Source organism: Balaenoptera ricei, chromosome 13 (assembly GCF_028023285.1).
Source record: "Balaenoptera ricei isolate mBalRic1 chromosome 13, mBalRic1.hap2, whole genome shotgun sequence".
In the NCBI taxonomy this organism is placed as follows: Eukaryota; Metazoa; Chordata; class Mammalia; order Artiodactyla; family Balaenopteridae; genus Balaenoptera; species Balaenoptera ricei.
Genome location: NC_082651.1, coordinates 96,084,804 through 96,101,969, shown reverse-complemented (window position 1 = coordinate 96,101,969; position 17,166 = coordinate 96,084,804). Strand labels below are relative to the sequence as shown.

Here is a 17,166-nt window from a genome sequence, read left to right as displayed (position 1 = left end):
GCAGTGCAGATAAAGCGTTTGATCTAGACTGAATCAGCTGTTTGTCCTGTAGTAATCCATCCCCTCCCTGTACAGATAGCGCCTGTGCCCTGAGAGGAAAACCTCCAGAGTTTGTACCGTACTGATTTCATCACACTGTGTGGACCACCCATTGTCATGAAGGGAGGAGGGGCCACACCTTGGCCGGAGCCTCGCTGCCCTCTGGAGAGGCTCTGGGCAGCCCCGGCAGAGGTGCAGGCCTTGCTGTGATCAGGGCCTTGGTGTTCCTTCTGGGCTGTGGGATGTGAAATAGTTTCTTTCCTTCTCATAATTCTGTACCTGAAATTAACTCCTGCTTTGTGCTGGACACGTTTTAATCCCACAGCAGTGCTGGGGTGGGTGAGGTGACATAAGAGGAGGCTGAGGGTTAGAAAGGTCACCTGCCAATGGAAAGTGAGTCAGAACTGATCCCGTTTAGGTGTGTCTGACTCCAAAGCGAGGCCTTTATGTGCTGATTAAAGTACCTGTGACAAGATGGATGTGTGTCATTGTACGCTTGTCAAAACCCGTGGACGTACAGCTCAGAGAGGGAACCCGAGTGGATGGTGGACTTCAGTTCCTAATGGCGATTGAGTCGCCACAGTGTCGGCTCAATCACACATAACAAGTGCAGCACACTGGTGTAGGGGGCAGTGAGCAGCTCTGTAGTTTCCGCTCAGTTTCTCTAGAAACGTAAGACTGCTCTGTGAGGTATTAATTTAAATAAACTATGGCCATATAATAGACTTATGACATCTGTAATCTCGCGAGAAATAACAAACACCCGATTCCAGCTTTCTCCAAAGGCAGGTAACACCCCTCCCCAGGATACAGACGGGCTCTCATCTGTGTCCTTGCATGTGCATCTGTGAGAGATGGAAAGTCGAGTGTCTGTACCACTATATTAATATACATATTGTTTGTTTTTTCAAGCCATGAAGACAGCATTTTGTGATTATCTTTCTTTTACTCTTTCAGATCTCAGACAAATATGATGTTCCCCAAGACAAGATTGGGAAAATATTCAAGAAGTGTAAAAAAGGGTGAGCAGTGACTGGCATTCTTAATACCTCTCAACAGTGTTGAAATTACGTAACATGCATGTCATTCACGTGCATTTGTGCCCAGTCAAGAACCAGTTAGAGAAGCATCAATGCAAGCATGTATTTTTTCTTAACTAAACCATCCCATAAAGTTGACTTACTTCTCCAGGACGTTTTTGTGGGTTTTTTTCAAGTAGAGTCTTTGTTCTTCCCGTGCTTGCCTGCAGTGCAGTGGCCCCGAATTCCAGGACACGTGATGAACTTTACTGAGGGTGACATAAGGGTGACAGCAGTCGCCACCCCATGTACTGAGCCCCGTCGTGAGTCAGGCACTGGGCTGGGCCCTTCGTGCGCTATTTAATTCTCATGTTACCCTGAGACAGATGCTGCTACTCATAGTTTCTAGACGAGGCAGCCGAGGCCCAGAGAGCCTGAGAGGCTTGTCCAAGAGCAGGTGGTGAGTTAGTGCCGAGGCCATGACTCAAGCTGTGTTTTGACCGACTGCAAAACCTTTGCCCTTCCCACTCCATCCTCCTGCCCTGGATCATGTTTTCAATCGCAGAATATTGCTTCTTTGTCCAGAAGTTAATATTTTTAGTACTGTCTTACTTAAGCGTCTGTGCTGTTTGGCATGGGTAAGCAGGGTATATAGAATAAGAATTTTTTGGCTTAATTCTAAAGCAAATGGAATTTTCTAGATGGGCCTAGTGGGAACGGTTGGACTTGATAGTAGTTCAGCTAAACTTTAAGGGTAATTAAATTAAAGGGAAGATAATTTGTCAGGGAGCTCTGGCTTCAGATCATGTAGGTTAATCTTACTGATGGGCTTTCGAAAGCTGGACCAATGAAGTGCTCCTCTGTAGACTTATTTTGTTCATTATAATAAATGCTGTTTATTGAATGATTACTACATGCTGAAATAATAACAGTAACTAAGCTAGTGGGTTTTCTTTATCACGTGCCCTGCATGTTAAGTGTTTTACTTGAGTCCCTCGTTTAATCCCTACAATAATCTTATAAGGTGGGCACTACTGTTATACCCGTTTCGTAGATGAGGAAATTGAGGCGTAGGGAGGTTTAAGCAGTTTGCCTCCCGCATCCTAGCTAGTAAGGGGCAGAGCTAACGGTGAAGGCTGGGTCTGACTGCAGAGCGGGCAGGATTGAGTGGGTCTGTCTTGGCCCCCCTCTTGCAGGATCCTGGTGAACATGGACGACAACATCGTGAAGCATTACTCCAACGAAGACACCTTCCAGCTGCAGATCGAAGAGGCCGGGGGGTTGTACAAACTCACCCTCACCGAGATCTGAGGGCGCCCCGGCCCACGACTCCCAGTGAGCTCAGGGAAGCTGTCACGTGGGCCTTTGGGTTGGCAAGCCGCAGGTTCCCCATTCGGCCACCTTCCAAACATGGGTGGATGTCAGTGGAAGGGGTTCCTTTCCAGCTGGAGATGGCGCCGCATTTGGCTTGGAGATTAGCATTGACTATATTGCATTGGCGTTTTTCAGATGACAGAGAAAGCATATACCACGATGTTTGAATTTTCTGATATAAATACTTAGCATTAAAAGTGAAAACTTTGTTCCAAGATTTACTAGATTACCTGGGAACCTTAAGGTATCTGCTACGTTATTTATAAAAATATTGTCTCTTCAGTGCTAGTGGGCCTGCTCACTGGTGCACGTCAGACTCGGTGTAACTATGGCTGCCTCAGGTTATGGGCACGGCACCCCAAGAGGACCAGGTGCGCCCTTTCTCCCTCGGCCTCTCATTCCCCAGTAAATGTTTACTCCAATAGGGCAAGTTTCCGAAGTCTTCCTTTGCAATTCTCTTGAACATATCAACTGCCTCTCTCGTGAAGAACTTAAACAGTTACAGTGTGCGTCCGTCAAAGCTAAAGCTGCGTGTACGTAAGTGCAATACGTCTTGAAGGCCCGTGTCTGTAAATGTGTACATACCTGTCTTATATAAATAGATAATATATACATGTGGTGTCCGTGTACATATAGTGGAGAGATGTGATAAGGGCTACCTTAAAGACTTCCTTGAGACGAGAGGATAAGTTATTTTCGATCACCTACGCCCAGCAGATAGCATACTGCGCTTAGTGGAACCCACTCAGACGCTTTCTTTGCGTTTTCCCAGACACAGCAGTCATTCAGTAGCATAGCAAAACCTTCTCAAACGACAGAGATTCTGTTTGCTCTTGCAAATGTTATTATGTGGATGTCAGCACTGATTAACAAATGGAGTAAAGGAAAAAACACTGCTGCAGCTCATGACTGCTGCGTCTGCTAGTATCAGTCAGGTGGACCTGACAGGGAATAAACACAGTAATCATCACACGTGCTGTGGTTACTGTGAACTGGGTGACACAACCCAAGATGGAGTTCTTCCTGATCTTCCTGTTACGAGAAATGACTTCTGTTTTATCATGTTCCAGAACCTTCAAGCTTTGGTTGTCTAGTATGCTAACAATTCTAGAAGGCATTCATGAATTTATGAGACTGTGTTACTATGGCAGGGGAACATTTTGTACACAAGTTGAAATACATAAAAATCCTAAAAAGTGTAATTTTGTAACGGAACTAAAATCGCAGGTACCTTTAGGCTCAGGGAGGTAGGTTATTTGTATAAGTAGGGTTGATAGTTACATTCTTACATTAAAATATTCCAATGAAGTATGTGAACTAAATTGCTGGTTTTCTAAGATAAGATATTATGGGACACGGGTCATATAAACAATATTTTATATTTTGTTTTATGGGATCGATTTTGTCTTGTTTTTAATTGTACAATTGAAGATGTATGTTAAACCAAAGGGATTAAATTTTATATGTCTATTTCGTAATATGTCATTTCCTGTTATTCAGTTTGACTTTTTCCTTTCATTAGTCAGTAAAGCAAAATCTGAGATCTTAAAATAGTAGAGCTGAAAAGAATCACCTTAGCATTTTCTCCTTATTTCCCAGCATATATATTTGGGTCTCTTCCTTCCTCTTAATTTTTCCTTAGAGGGGTCTGAAATGATCCGAGTAATTGTTAACTGAGGGGGCCCTGAATTAGTTTTCAACTACTGCCAAAATTTAACCACCAAAGCTTAAGATAAACGCTTTCAGACCTAAAACCTTAGTGTTCTTGGTTTTTAAAAGCTTAACAGAAAACGTCTATTCCCTGGTGGTCCAGTGGTTAGGACTTGGTGCTTTCACTGCCGAGGGCCGGGGTTCCATCCCTGGTCGGGGAACTAAGATCTCATAAGCTGTGCAGTGCAGCCGCAAAAAAATAAAATAAAATAAAATAAAATAAAATAAAATAAAATAAAATAAAATTCTACCAATAATGTCTCAGTTCATCAGAATTTCTAAGTCAAACGGCTATTGTAAGCATATGCAGGTAATCCAGGGCCTAAATGTGATAGACACTAAAATATATTTCTAGTGAACACATGATCACGTGAAGGAAGTAAACTCCCTGATAGATGTCCTGCAATATCTGTGCACCTTGCGCTCTAATCCTTGGGCCACGCGTCAGAACTTCTGAGGCGCGGACTCCGCTCCTGGTCACCCAGCGGCTCCAGAGCCTGTGGGCTGAGGCCCACATGTCCTCTCCCTGCGGGGCCTTCCTAGACTCCTCTGCCCGGTCCCCTCACATCCCCTGCCTTCCCGCCTCTGGGTTTCTTTCTCCCTTGGTCACTTAGCTCTTCCTTTTGCCTCAAAGCTTGGCTTTGCCCTGGAGGCGAGGGGCTTCCCCAGTCTCCACAGTGGACGCGCCCGGGTCGCCTGTCCCTGCGCTCCTGCTGCACGTTGTGACCCCAAACCGCCTCTCATCTCCCTGGATCGCTGGCACCCAGCCTGGTGCTAGTCACGTGGCAGGCGCTCAGTAACTGATTTTGCGATGATTAAGTGCCACGCTGGTGCCCTTGACGAGCCCCATCCCTTGCAAGACATCATCAGGGAGATGGTTTAGAAGTTAGGAGCTCAGAGCTGAGCGAGGCTGGACCTGGACCTGTAGGGACGGAGTGGGGGTCGTTCGCCTAACCTGGCGGCAGTCAGGAAAGCAGAGCCGCGGAGGCCATCGCAGGGACGGAGTCGCAGGAGAAGGCGAACGCGGCCGCAGGTGTGGAGGGCTGGACCACGCCTGCTCGGGGCCGCCAAGAGCACCCTCGTTCGAGATCGCTGCCCTCTGCTCACCCTGTGGGGGCGGCACATTAGTGTCGTCCGGTGTCAGCCGTACGGCATCTCAGCCGCAGGTGCTGGCCACCAGGATACAGCAAATATAGGCTGGTAAGGGGCATCGTCAGGCCTTGAACCCACGCCTCCCCTCCGCCTCCCCCTCGCCAAGGGCGTCACGGCAGGTGTGGTGTAAGAGGCCCGCAGACTGTTCCTTCTCTGTTGGGGTCGCTTCTGTCTGACACACACCCTTGGCCCTGAACTCCTTTAGCCGTCACCCCCTTCAAATCTTTTAGCCAAATTTTTAAAAATTTTATAAATGTAACACATGGCTAAGAAAAAAACATAAGCCATTAGAATGAATGGAGCTCCATGAGAGGATCTCTCTGAGGGATGAATTTCCTGCCACCCCAATCCCACGCCTCGGAGAGAACCACCGATCATTTTTCTAAGGCCACACAAGAGTCCTCGAAGCAAACTCAGGTGTACTGTGCATACTGTTTTGCAGGTAGGGTCGTGCTATTTTTTTTTGCAAACGCTTTCACAAAAACACCATCACTGTTCTTTAGACGTGAGTTCTTTTTAATGGCTGCGTTGTGTTCCATTATATAAATAACCATCATCTAATCAGAACCCGCTGATGGACATTTAGGCTGAGATTTTGCCATTACAAACATTGCTGCAGAAGAACCTGCGGGCAGGTCTGTCCTTACGTACTTGTGAGGTAGAATTGTAGGATGAGTTCTCGGCGGAAGAATACTGAGTCAGAGGCTATGGCCTGTGAACATTGCGTAGAGACTGTGAAACTGCCACCCAGAGTAAACCGATTACATTCCTGCCCGCTGAGCGCGAGTCTGTTTCTCGGCATCTCACTGCTTCCATTTGTGCGCCTCTGAGTGCAGGCGAGCGCAACTTCGTGCTCAGTGGCTGTTTGCTGTGTGAACTGTGTGTTTACCCCCTCGGAGGAATAACCCGCTTCCTCACGTCTTACGCCCTCAGCCCGGGGCCGCCTGACTTCTGCCCCTGCCACACCATCTGTGGAGCTCTGTGCGGCGTGCGTGACGACCTCCTTTGACCCTCACGGGACCAGCGAGGGGGGATATCGCCCCATTTCACGGAGGAGGTTCAGGAGATCACACTGCTAGGGAGAGGCAGCAGTACGTCCAACTCCAACCCTCCGTTTCTTTCCGCTGTCACATGCTGTGTCCACTGCAAATGCTCTTTTCAAGGTTACCGATGACCTAATTGCCCTTTTCTCTCTCTGTCTCGGACATGCAACGTTAAAGAAAACCTTCTAAATTACTTTGGCTTTCGTGACCGGTATATCAGCTAGAAAGTTTGGGTTGCAAATACAAGAAACTCTCCAAGCTGGTTAAACAATAAAGGAAACGTGTTGCTTTCCAAGCTGAAAGGTGGCCCAGCTTGGTCCTGGACCTTGATGTCACCAGCAGCTTAATTTCTTTCCTCCTTTGGAGGCTCCATCCTAAATTTTACTCTCCTTGAGGAGTTCTACCATACTCTCTTTCGAGGATAAAATGCTGAGGAAGGCTAGGCAGGCTTTTAGGAGGGTAATGCATCTGGTGGGTGGGTGGGTTTTCTTGCAGTGATTAGGGAAGAAAATTGGACTTTCCCGAAAATGTTCCCAACCAGCACACACGTGTGTTCAGGTTTCATTGTGTACTTGAAGGAAGATTATTTCAACCATCTGGGTGGATTTTTCCTTCTGGCCTCTACTCCTTTCCGCGCATGGTCTCCTCTTTCTCTTTATAGAAAATTAAGTCCAAAGCCTCCTCACACGAGTTCATACCAGCCCCTGGGATCAGGAGACTCTGAGGCCGGACAGCAAGTTACACAGTCACATCTGGTCACCTCTCCATTCGTTGCATGGCCTCGCTGAAAAAAAAGCACACTTAATTAATTTTCAGGAAAATCGTAGATGATAAAAACTAAAATAGTGCAAGATAATTGTATTTTTACTCCCTATTTCCTTTGAGGCTTTCCTCCCTCCCTCCCTCCCTCCCTTCCATCCACCCTTCCTCCCTCCCTCCTCCCTTCCTCCCTCCCTCCCTTCCTTCCTGCCTTCCTTCCCATATGTTAAGAACTCAACTGCTGACCAGGGGAATTATGGGAAGAGAAGATGCTTGAGGGTTCCAGGTGGCCGGCTATCTAGGTAGGAGGAGAGGCCTCTCCCTGTAAACAGCCCTCTGCAGGGGTGAGGCATGATCCCTTCTGGTCCCAAAAGCTTAAAACTCACCAGGCTGTTTATCACGCAGACTGCTGTGCCTGGGCCACCTTAAAGGAGGGCAGGAAAGTGCCAAGAGTAGTTCACATTTTACCCCCTAGAATGGGTACAGAAGCTCTCCCCCAAAATGATCTAGACACAGACTTAAAGCCTTCACAAAAAGTAGTTAAAAATGGATCACAGGCCTAAATGTAAAATATTATACAAAACTATAACATTCCTAGAAGATAACATAGGAGAAAACCTAGATGACCTTGAGTATAATGATGAATTTTTAGGTATGATCCATTAGAGAAATAATTGATAAGCTAGACTTCACTGAAGTTAAAAACTTTGGCTCTGCAAAAGACCATGTCACAAGAATGAGAAGACAAGCCACAGGCTGCGAGAAAATATTTGCAAAAAACACATCTGAGGGCTTCCCTGGTGGCGCAGTGGTTGAGAGTCTGCCTGCCAATGCAGGGGACACGGGTTCGAGCCCTGGTCTGGGAAGATCCCACATGCCGCGGAGCGACTGGGCCCGTGAGCCACAATTACTGAGCCTGCGCGTCTGGAGCCTGTGCTCCGCAACAAGAGAGGCCGCGATAGTGAGAGGCCCGCGCACCGCGATGAGGGGTGGCCCCTGCTTGCCGCAACTAGAGAAAGCCCTCTCACAGAAACGAAGACCCAACACAGCCATAAAATAAATAAATTAATTAATTAATTAATTTAAAAAAAATAATTAAGCTGCCCCATGCAAATTTCCTATTAAAAAAAAAAACAACACATCTGATAAAGGACTGTTATCCAAAATACAGTTTCCAAAGAACTTTAGAAACTCAATAATAAGAAAACAAACTACCCAATTAAAAAAAGAAGCCAAAGACCTTAACAGACATTTCACCGAAGAAGATATACAGATGGCAAATAACGCATATAAAAAGATGCTGCACATCATCGGTCATCAAGGAAATGCAAATGAAAGCAACCAAGAAGTACCACCACACCTATTAGAATGGCCAAAATCCAGAACACTGATGGCACCAAATGCCGGCGAGGATGTGGAGCAACAGGAACCCCCAGACGTTGCTGGTGGGGATGCAGAATGGTACAGCCGCTTTGGAAGACAGCTGGGCAGTTTCTTACAAAACCATATTCTTACCATGTATGTGATCCAGGAATCATGCTCCTTGGTATTTACCCGAAGGAGTTGAAAATTTGTATCCACACAAAAACCTGCACATGGATGTTTATAGCGGCTTAATTCATAATTGCCAAAACTTGGAGCAACCCAGGTGTCCTTCAGTAGGTGAGTGGATAAATCACCTGTGATGCATCCAGACAACAGAGTGTTATTCAGAGCTAAAAAGAAACGAGCTCCCAAGCCACGAAAAGACATGGAGGGAACTTAAATGCATATTACTAAGTGAAAGACGTCAATCTGAAAAGGCTACATACTGTATGATTTCACCTATATGACATTCTGGAAAGAACAAAACAATAGGGACAGTAAAAATATCAGTGTTTGCCAGGGTTTATGGGGGCGGGGCGAATAAGTGGAACACAGAGGATGTTTAGGACGGTGAAAATATCCTGTATGATACAATAATGACGGATACATGTCGACATGTTATTGTATGGTGTCCAAGCCCACAGAACGTGCAACACCAAGAGTGAACCCTAATATAGACTGTGGGCTTTGGGTGATAATGATGTAGCATAAGAGGCTCATCAACTGTGAGGAATGTCCCACTCTGGCGAGGGATGTTGATGATGGGGGAGGGAGGCTGTGCATGTGTGAAGGCAGGGGGGTAATACATGGAATATCTCTGTACTTTCGATTTTGCTGTAAACCTAAAACTGTTCTAAAAAAATAAAGTCCTAATAAAAAAATGTTTTTCCCGCACAAATGCACAGACCTGCTCTCCTTCAGGCCTGAGGTGCCCGAGAATGCGCAGCCGACCAGAACCCAGCCCGCCCTCCACTCCTGGCTGTGTACCCAAAGCCAAGGCCAAAGGGTGATCCTCTGGGGGTGCGCAGACCACCTGTCCTGGCTCCCCATCCCTGGGCAGTGTTGGGGTGACCCTATCCCAAGGTGGCCTGTGTGCCCAGATCTTGGGCTCAGCCGTGCAGGGAGGGTGGTCCAGGTGGACACAGCCCTCTCGGCCTCCTGGGACCTGAGGCCAGTCAGCTCTCTCTGCTGCGGTTCCCGGACTTGCAGCAAGCCAGATTGTCCCCCGGCCTCACCCTCCCATGTCCACGTCCTGCTGGACCACGTGGGGGCCGTGGCCTCCTGGCCCCGTGGCCGCAGATGGAGCCCGAGGTGAGCCTGGCAGCCGGCACAGATGGCCCAGTTACCAGGTGCCCACACGGAGCTCCCCACCTCTGTTTGCCCGCGGGTTGCGATAAGAGCAGGCAAACATCCTGCAGGCCACGCAGGCTGAGGGGTGCGGCTCCAGAAAGAGAAGGTGCCCCAGCGACAGTAGCTCCTCTCCAGGAGGGTCCTGGGGGAGAAGCCGAGAGAGAGGAGGAATCCGCCCTTACAGTCGGTCTGCCTTTGATTCTCAAGGCAACGCTGTGAGGTGGGAGGAGAGGGGTTCATGATCCACTTCACAGAGAAACAAACGGTCTCAGAGAGGCTCGGCGGCCTGTCCCACATCACACAGCAGCAGACAGAGCTGGCCATCCCTCAGCCCTCCCCAGAGCCGCATGGTGCCGTGTCTGAAGACAGCCGTGTCCCTTTCAGTTTCCACCCTGCTCCCAGTAGCTGACTCCCGTTTCCCATTTTTATTCACGTGGGGTCTGTCCTCCAAGCCTGGTGTGCCCAGCTCAGTAGAAGCAGGCGGGATGCCCCCTCAGGCTGGACCAGCTGCTTCCCCGGAGGCCGGCCGGCCTGCTACTTCCCTTCCCACGCCCTCTGGGTTGGGCGGGGGCCTTGAGGGGTGTCTAGTGCCCCCCAGCCCAGACTTCCAAGGGCAGCCATCTCCGGGCAGCCCTCAGAGGGCGCCGGCTGGGGGGCAGTGCGGGCGACCCTGAGCGAGCCCACAGCACGAGGGCTGCTGTCCAGTGAGGCGTCATCCTCTCGCTTTTCGTTCTTTAGGCATGGTTTCCTGTAGGTCTGCGAACACATTTAAAATAACTGATTGAACACGTCTGTCTAGTAAGTCCAATATCTGGGATTCCTCAGGGACAGTTTCTACTGATTGGGTTTTTTGCCTCTTTATGAGTCATACTTTCTTATTTCTTCTCATGTCTTGTAATTTGTTGTGTTGAAACTGAACATTTTAGATAAGGCAACACGGCTACTCCGGAAAATAGATTCTCCTCCTTTCCCAGGGTTTGTTGTTGTTTGTTAGTTCGGTGACGTTTCTGAACTAATTCGGTAGAGTCTGCATTGCGCGTTGAGCGTGGACACTGAAACCTCCGCTCACTTAGTTTAGCGGTTGACCGACGGTCAGAGATTTCCTGAAGCGCCTGGAACCAGTGCGTCGCCTAGTCTTTGCGGAGGGGCTCAGGGTGGATGCTGGGGTGCAGCGTCCCCGCTCAGCCCCGCTGCTCACCGCTCCGCCTTAGCCCTCCAGCTCAGCCAGAGGCGAGGGCTCAGGGCCCCCTCAGGCCTCTTCTGGGTGTGCACACAGCCCTAGACTGTGCCTGGCCTTCCAGGCTCCCGGGAGCCTTTCAAAGTACCTATGCCTTGTCATGGCCCAGTTTTTCCCCGTAAGCCTTTTGGTTGGCCTTTGTCTGCCCCACTGTTATCCGGCCTCTCAGGCAGCTGTGAAATTGGACAATTCCATCCAGATAGTCTCGACAAGTACCCACGGGGAAAAAGTTTTTGCACTGGCTGGGCTCTGAGCTGGGTCAGATACAGACAGCTTTGCGAGCAGGATCTTCCAGGGAACCTCCAGGTAGGCCACATAATAACCGTTCTCTGGGAAAGGGGCTCTGAAGGAGCTCCAGCTCCTCTCTGCCCCCGGCGGTGGCCGCTGGCTGTCATCGCGGCTGTGGGTTTTGGATTTTCAAGACTCCCTTACGGCTGAAGAATACAACAGGATACTACTCTGCAGTAAAAAGAAAAAGCTATAGACACACCCAGAAACATGGGTGAATCTCAAAATAATTATGCCAAGTTAAAGAAGATGACCCAAAAAAAAAAACCAAACCATACTATATGACTCCATTCACAGAAAACTAGAAAATGCCAACTAATCCACAGAGCCAGAAAAGTCAGTGATGCTTGAGATTGGATGGGGGCAGGGAGGGGTGGGTGAGGTACAAAGGGCACAGGGGGGCTTTGGGAGTGATGGAGACGTTTGTCCTCTTCATTGTGGCCATGGTTTCATGGGTGTATACATAGTCAAAACTTATCAAACTGTACCCTTTAAATGGATGCAGTTTGTTATATATGAATTATACCTCATTAAGTTTTTTTTTAATGTAATGACTATGTGGGTTTATCTACTACCTGAAAACAATTTTCTCCCTTCTCCCCATGTCCCCACAGCTCCAGCCCACCTGCATCCAGAGCTGACGCCAAGGTGCGTCTCCCTAAGTCACCGGCCACCGGCCAGGTCCCCGTGGACGTGGGCCCCCCTCTCCCCTCCCGCTCCAGCCCCTGCTGCTCCCCTGGCCCGCGTGCCTCCCCGCGACTGGCCGCTTCCCCTTTACCTGGTGGATGTCTACACGCCCTTCAGCTGAGCCGGAGCACCCCAGGCCAGGGCCGGGTCCGCCCGGGGCTCCCCCAGCAGCCCCACTGCTGCTCTCCGCCCAGGCGCTGCACCCCAGCAGCCCCACCCCTCGATCCTGGAGTCCTGCTCGTACAACTGCCTCTGCCGGGAGCAGGTGGGCTCTTGGACGGGCCCTGGGAAGCACTCAGCAGGAGCCGGGCTTCAACATCCGCTGCCTGAAACAAGCTCAGCAAGAGTCTGGAAACAACCTGAATGTTCAACCCCGGAGGCCCGAGAAGGTGGCTGGCGGCGCCCCTCGGTGGGCTGCTCTGTGCTCGCACAGTCAGGAGGTTCGGGGGCATCGCGGGTGAGGTCGGTGGATCGGAAAGGGCGGGATGCCGGGACGGGAGCCCCACGCCGCCCGTTTCCCAGCTATGGCCTGGCGTGGGCAGGCCCCGCCGAGGGAGGAAACGCCGAGGCTGAGCCCCGTCCACCTCTCTCCGCTCTGTCCTTGTGTCTCCTCCGAGAGCCTCTGCCTCCGGTGCGGAGGGACAGACAGTTAGCTCTGAGGGGCCTCACACCCACCAGACCCCCTAGGCCGCCCCCCGGCCCCTGGCCCTCCGTTCCCAGGAAGCCCTCCCTTGGGGAAGCCAGGCCCGAGGCTGCAGAAGCCCCGGTCAGGGGCAGGGCGGGGAGGCGGCCGCAGCGGGGCCTCCACCCACCGAGCGCGCCCGACCAGGAGGGCAGAGGCAGGCCCGGCCTCCACGAGCTCTGCGCAGCCTTCCCGGGCGGCCGGCAGACAGGCAGGCGCCGGCCCGTGGGTGTCTCTGGCCCAGCTGGCCACCCTGCCACCCTCCTCCCGCGGGCCCTGGCGCACGGCCGCCGCTGGAGCGACGCTCCGACCTTTCCCCCACTTCCCGCTCTGGCCTCCGGATGATTCCAGGCCCCTGCAGTTGACAGGAGTCACGTGCGGCTGGCACAGGGCCTCCCAGGCCATCCCTTCCTCCCCTCTCGTCGCTCGGGCCTGAAGGCCGCCCGAGGGAGCAGGGGAGGACCTCTGGCCCCGCAGGGGGCCGGGGCTCAGGCTGCAAGGCTGGGGCCACCCCCAGTGCCCCGGCTCGGCCCAGGGCCGGCCCCGCCACCATCAGGCTCCTTCCCGGCCCCGGCTGTCCTGCTCCCGCGGGCATCAGCCCCGGGGGCGGCGCTCAGTGACCCACTTTCTCACGCTGCCCACACTGTGGGTGGTCCTCCGCCTGGGAGCCTCCCTGTGGCTCGAGCCTCTGTCATCCGCTGTTAGTTCCCTGAACGCTCCCCCAGGCCGGCTCTCGGCTCTCCCGCCCGGGGTCACAGCCCCACTGGGCTCCCTCAGCCCTCACATGCCAGACACGGTCCTCAGGACACAGGGAGACGGCTCTTCTCTTCCCGTCAGGCCCGTGACAACACGGGGACAAGGGGCTTTGTCACAGAGCCACCACGGGGCAGCAGGGCCCGGGTGTGAGCGCAGGTCTGCCCGAGCCACAGCTGGAGGCGCAGGTGGGGAAACAGAGGCACCGAGAGGTAAGCAGGGGCCAGACAAACTGGGGCTGGTGACCCCAGCTCCACACCCTGCCTGGACCCTGGAGCACAGAACGGGGCTGGGGGAGGCAGGAAGGATTCGGTCCCAACCCCGTCACGCCTGCACGAGGGGCAGAAGCCGCTTCCCGGAGGGCGCCGGGCCAGCCTCGACCCTGCGCCCTGCACCGTGCAGCTCCCTGGTTGGGCGGGAACGTGGGGAGCTCACCTTGGCTACTCCCCGGCGTCTGGAGAGGGCAGCAGGCTCATGGGAGGGAACCCCGTCCACGTGGAAGCCTGAGGACGTGGGACGCTTCCCCTCCCCACCCTCGTCCTCTGCTCTGGGAAAGTGCGTCTCCCCCGCCGCTTGGTGATCGCCAGGCAGGGGCGCCCAGAGTCGGGGACCTGCTCCTGGGAGAGTGTGGGGACTTAGCTAGCGAACTGGGAAGTGGCACCCCCCGGGCCTGCGCCCTTCCTGCGGCGCCAGGCAAGCGCTGGTCTGCCTGCGGCTGCCCAGCTCCTGGGCGGGCTGCCGCCTGCCTTCCTGTCCCTGCAGGGACAGCCCCTGGGGGCTCACAGGCCGCAGGGAGGTGACTGCAGTCCCTGAGCGAGCCCTTCTTATCTAGAGCTTGAAAGGACGTGGTGCCAGGGGAGGAGGACCCAGAGCTGGGGGCCTGGGACAGGTGAGAAACGGAATCCAGTGGTGCTTGCAGAGGTGTCCCAGGCACACAGAATCACCCACGGAGCCGACGCCTGGGTGCTGCAGCTCTCTGCTGGGTGACGGGATGGTCACTGAGCCTTTCCTGAGCTTCAGTTTCTGCAGTTTGAAAACAGGAGCCGTGATAAAACCAACCTCGCGGACTTGTGTGAAATGGAGAGGGTGCTGAGCTCGCTCGGGTCCGTGAGCCAGGGATGCTTAGGACGCCCTGTCCCGGCACCAAGCGCCTGCCACCCACCCCCACCCCGCCTTCTATCAGGAAACAACTGCTCTTCCCCTCCCCTCCTCTCCTCTTCGCTCCCTTTCCTAACAATTTGGTCCGAAGCTTCGGTGAGGCAGAGCAAGGTAGGCATTGGCACCTGGCTGGGGGACACAGCGGCCTAGCGTGGGTGCGGGGTGAAGAGGGCGTCCGCCCCGCCTGAGAGGGGTGGGGAGGCGGTCCGTGGAGCAGGGCTGGGGAGTGGCGCCCAAACGGAGGCCCAGAGCGGGCGTCTTCCGTCTCAGAGGCACCTCCGAGAATTCTCTGGCCTGGCGTCTTCCTCAAGCAGTCTGGTGTCATCTGCTCAGGGGCTTCTCCGTCCTGGAGGTACTCGTTTCACCTTGCCAGTGTAGACAAAGCCAGCGCGCTGGAGAGGGCGTCTGTAGGGAGCATCTCGCTAAGGATGCTCTCAGGTTCTGGCCAGGGAGCTGTGGGTGAGCCTGGGAGAGGCGCCTGTAGCGGGGAGGACAGAACTGTGACCAAATCAACGAAGGCCTCATGGGGGGGACAGGAGAGGTGTGTGACCCCAAGGGACAGAAGGGGGTTGGAGGGATGAGAAGACTGGGAGAGACATCTGGGTCCAGCGTAGTCAGAGAACCCCACTGAAGGCAGCCCTGAAACCGGGGGTGCTCGAGCACCCCTGCAATGAGAGTGCTGGGAGGGCAGGGTCTCAAGTGGCACCTAGTGCCTTACGCGGATGAGGCGCGGCCGTGACAGATGTGCGTGCATGCGTGTGCCTGTGCCTGTGGAGGGTGGTGGCCTGGTGGGTTTGCCAGTGGCCTGGCCTCTGATTCTGGGAAGACGTGCCATGGGCCGGGCCGCCTGGGACCGCTCAGGAATCCCTGAGGGAATTATGCAAAGTCAGCCTATTTCCGGGGACACTTGCAGCCGTTCTGTTCCTGCCCCAGGGAAATTTGGCCCCAGGGGTGCCAGTCTGGAGGCTGAGGGAGGAGGAGGCTAACTTTCCTGGGCTCTAACCTCACCCTGGGCACAGTGCTGGGTGCGGGGATTCTGGCTTTTCTGGCTTCTCCGTTCATCTCAGCAGGCGTCCTGGTTGCAAGCAACAGAAAATACTCTAACTTAGTCAGAAAGCTGGGAAACCAGCATGGGAAACAGGAAGGAACCACAGCTAAGGCCACACCCACAGCGTCCCAGGACACGTCCTCCACCCACCCCGTCACTGGTGGCTGCAGGGCCCTGCACTGGCCCCCAGTTCCCATCTGGGCCTCGCTCAGGGTGAAGGCTAAACCAAGGTCACTGCCAGGCCCTGGCCACTGTGCAAGAGCAGGGAGGTGGGCCTCCGCAGAGGAAGACAAGCCGTCCCCCTCCGTGACTTCCTACCCAGGGTTTCCCGGAGGCAGGCTTTCTGGAAGGATGGGATGCGGGGTGGCCCTACATGCCCACATCCCCCATGACCCCGTCCCAGGACGCTCAGAAAGGTGGGGAGTTAACCAGAGTCTAGAGAGGTAGAAGCTGTGTGGGCAGGCCTGGAGGCTGTGATCTGGGAAGCCTTCACAGAGGAGGTGACGGTGATGCTGGACCGTGCAGGCTGGGCAGGAGCTCCCTGGGAGGAGAGCATGGAGAACGTGGGCGGAGAGCCGGGCCTGCTTCGGAGCGGCCGAGCTTTGCTGTGAGGGCCCCAAGCGGGGGCTCAGGCTGCAGACCTGGAGGGACAGTGTGACGGAGCCGCCTGCCTCCCCCTTAAAGGGTGTCCTTCCACGGGAAGGGGTGGGCGCATGTCCACCCCTCGGCCCTGGCCCCCTCCCGCTGATGTGGGCACTTGCCCAGTGGCTTCCCGGGACACCCCGAGGGCACAGACCCAGGCCTGGGACTTGAATTTCTCACTCAGCTGCCGTGTGTGTTTGGAACTGGCCCAGAGGGAGGCGGAGCCACTGAGGGGCTTTGAGCAGGGGAGCTGCAAACCCGCTCTGGGCTACAGAGACAGGATTCTGGGTCCAGCTGGACCAGAGACAGGACACAGTAAGGCCAGAGGCAGGGCTGTGAAGGCTGTGACGAAATCCAGACACAGACAAGATGGTGGGGGACACCCGTGAGAGGGGCTCCACGACTGGTGGCTGGTGGAACACAGCTGTACCTGAACAAACCTTCCCGTCGGAGGGGAGGCGGCGGGACAGTCCCTCCGGCCTGTCCAGGCAGCAGCCCTCCCACACGACATCCCCTCCCCCAGAGCAGGGCCCCGGGCAGCAGGCTCAGGGCCAGGTGGCCTTCTGGGAAGGTGGCTCTGACTTCCTGGAAGAAGCAAAACAGCAAATGCACAGCCTTTCTCTGCACTTCCCACTGTGCCCCGGGCTCTGCTCAGGGAGAAAGGGCTGTGTACGCAGCGGCCACACTGAGAGGGCTCGCTAGCTTCCCCAGCGGTTGCTGGGACACCAGGGAGGGATGGCAAAGGGATCTGAGGGCACAGGGACCCAGGAGCCTGGGCCGTTCCCCACGGAGCTGCACCTCACACAGGGCGGGAAGCACGGCCAAGGGCCTGGGCGTCCACGACCAGCAGGGCAGGGCCT

General features: G+C 53.9%; 1 protein-coding gene across 1 annotated transcript in view; it reads left to right on the top strand.

Annotated features, from left to right (window-relative positions):
* GRHL1 (grainyhead like transcription factor 1) overlaps positions 1 to 3,778 on the top strand; it is a 46,048-nt gene extending 42,270 nt beyond the window's left edge. Inside the window, exons 15-16 of the mRNA XM_059943153.1 lie at positions 997 to 1,061; positions 2,255 to 3,778. Coding sequence (XP_059799136.1) covers positions 997 to 1,061; positions 2,255 to 2,369 — 180 coding nt within the window. The 3' untranslated portion in view covers positions 2,370 to 3,778. The remainder of the gene's footprint in view (positions 1 to 996; positions 1,062 to 2,254) is intronic.
* Positions 3,779 to 17,166: the final 13,388 nt, after the last annotated feature.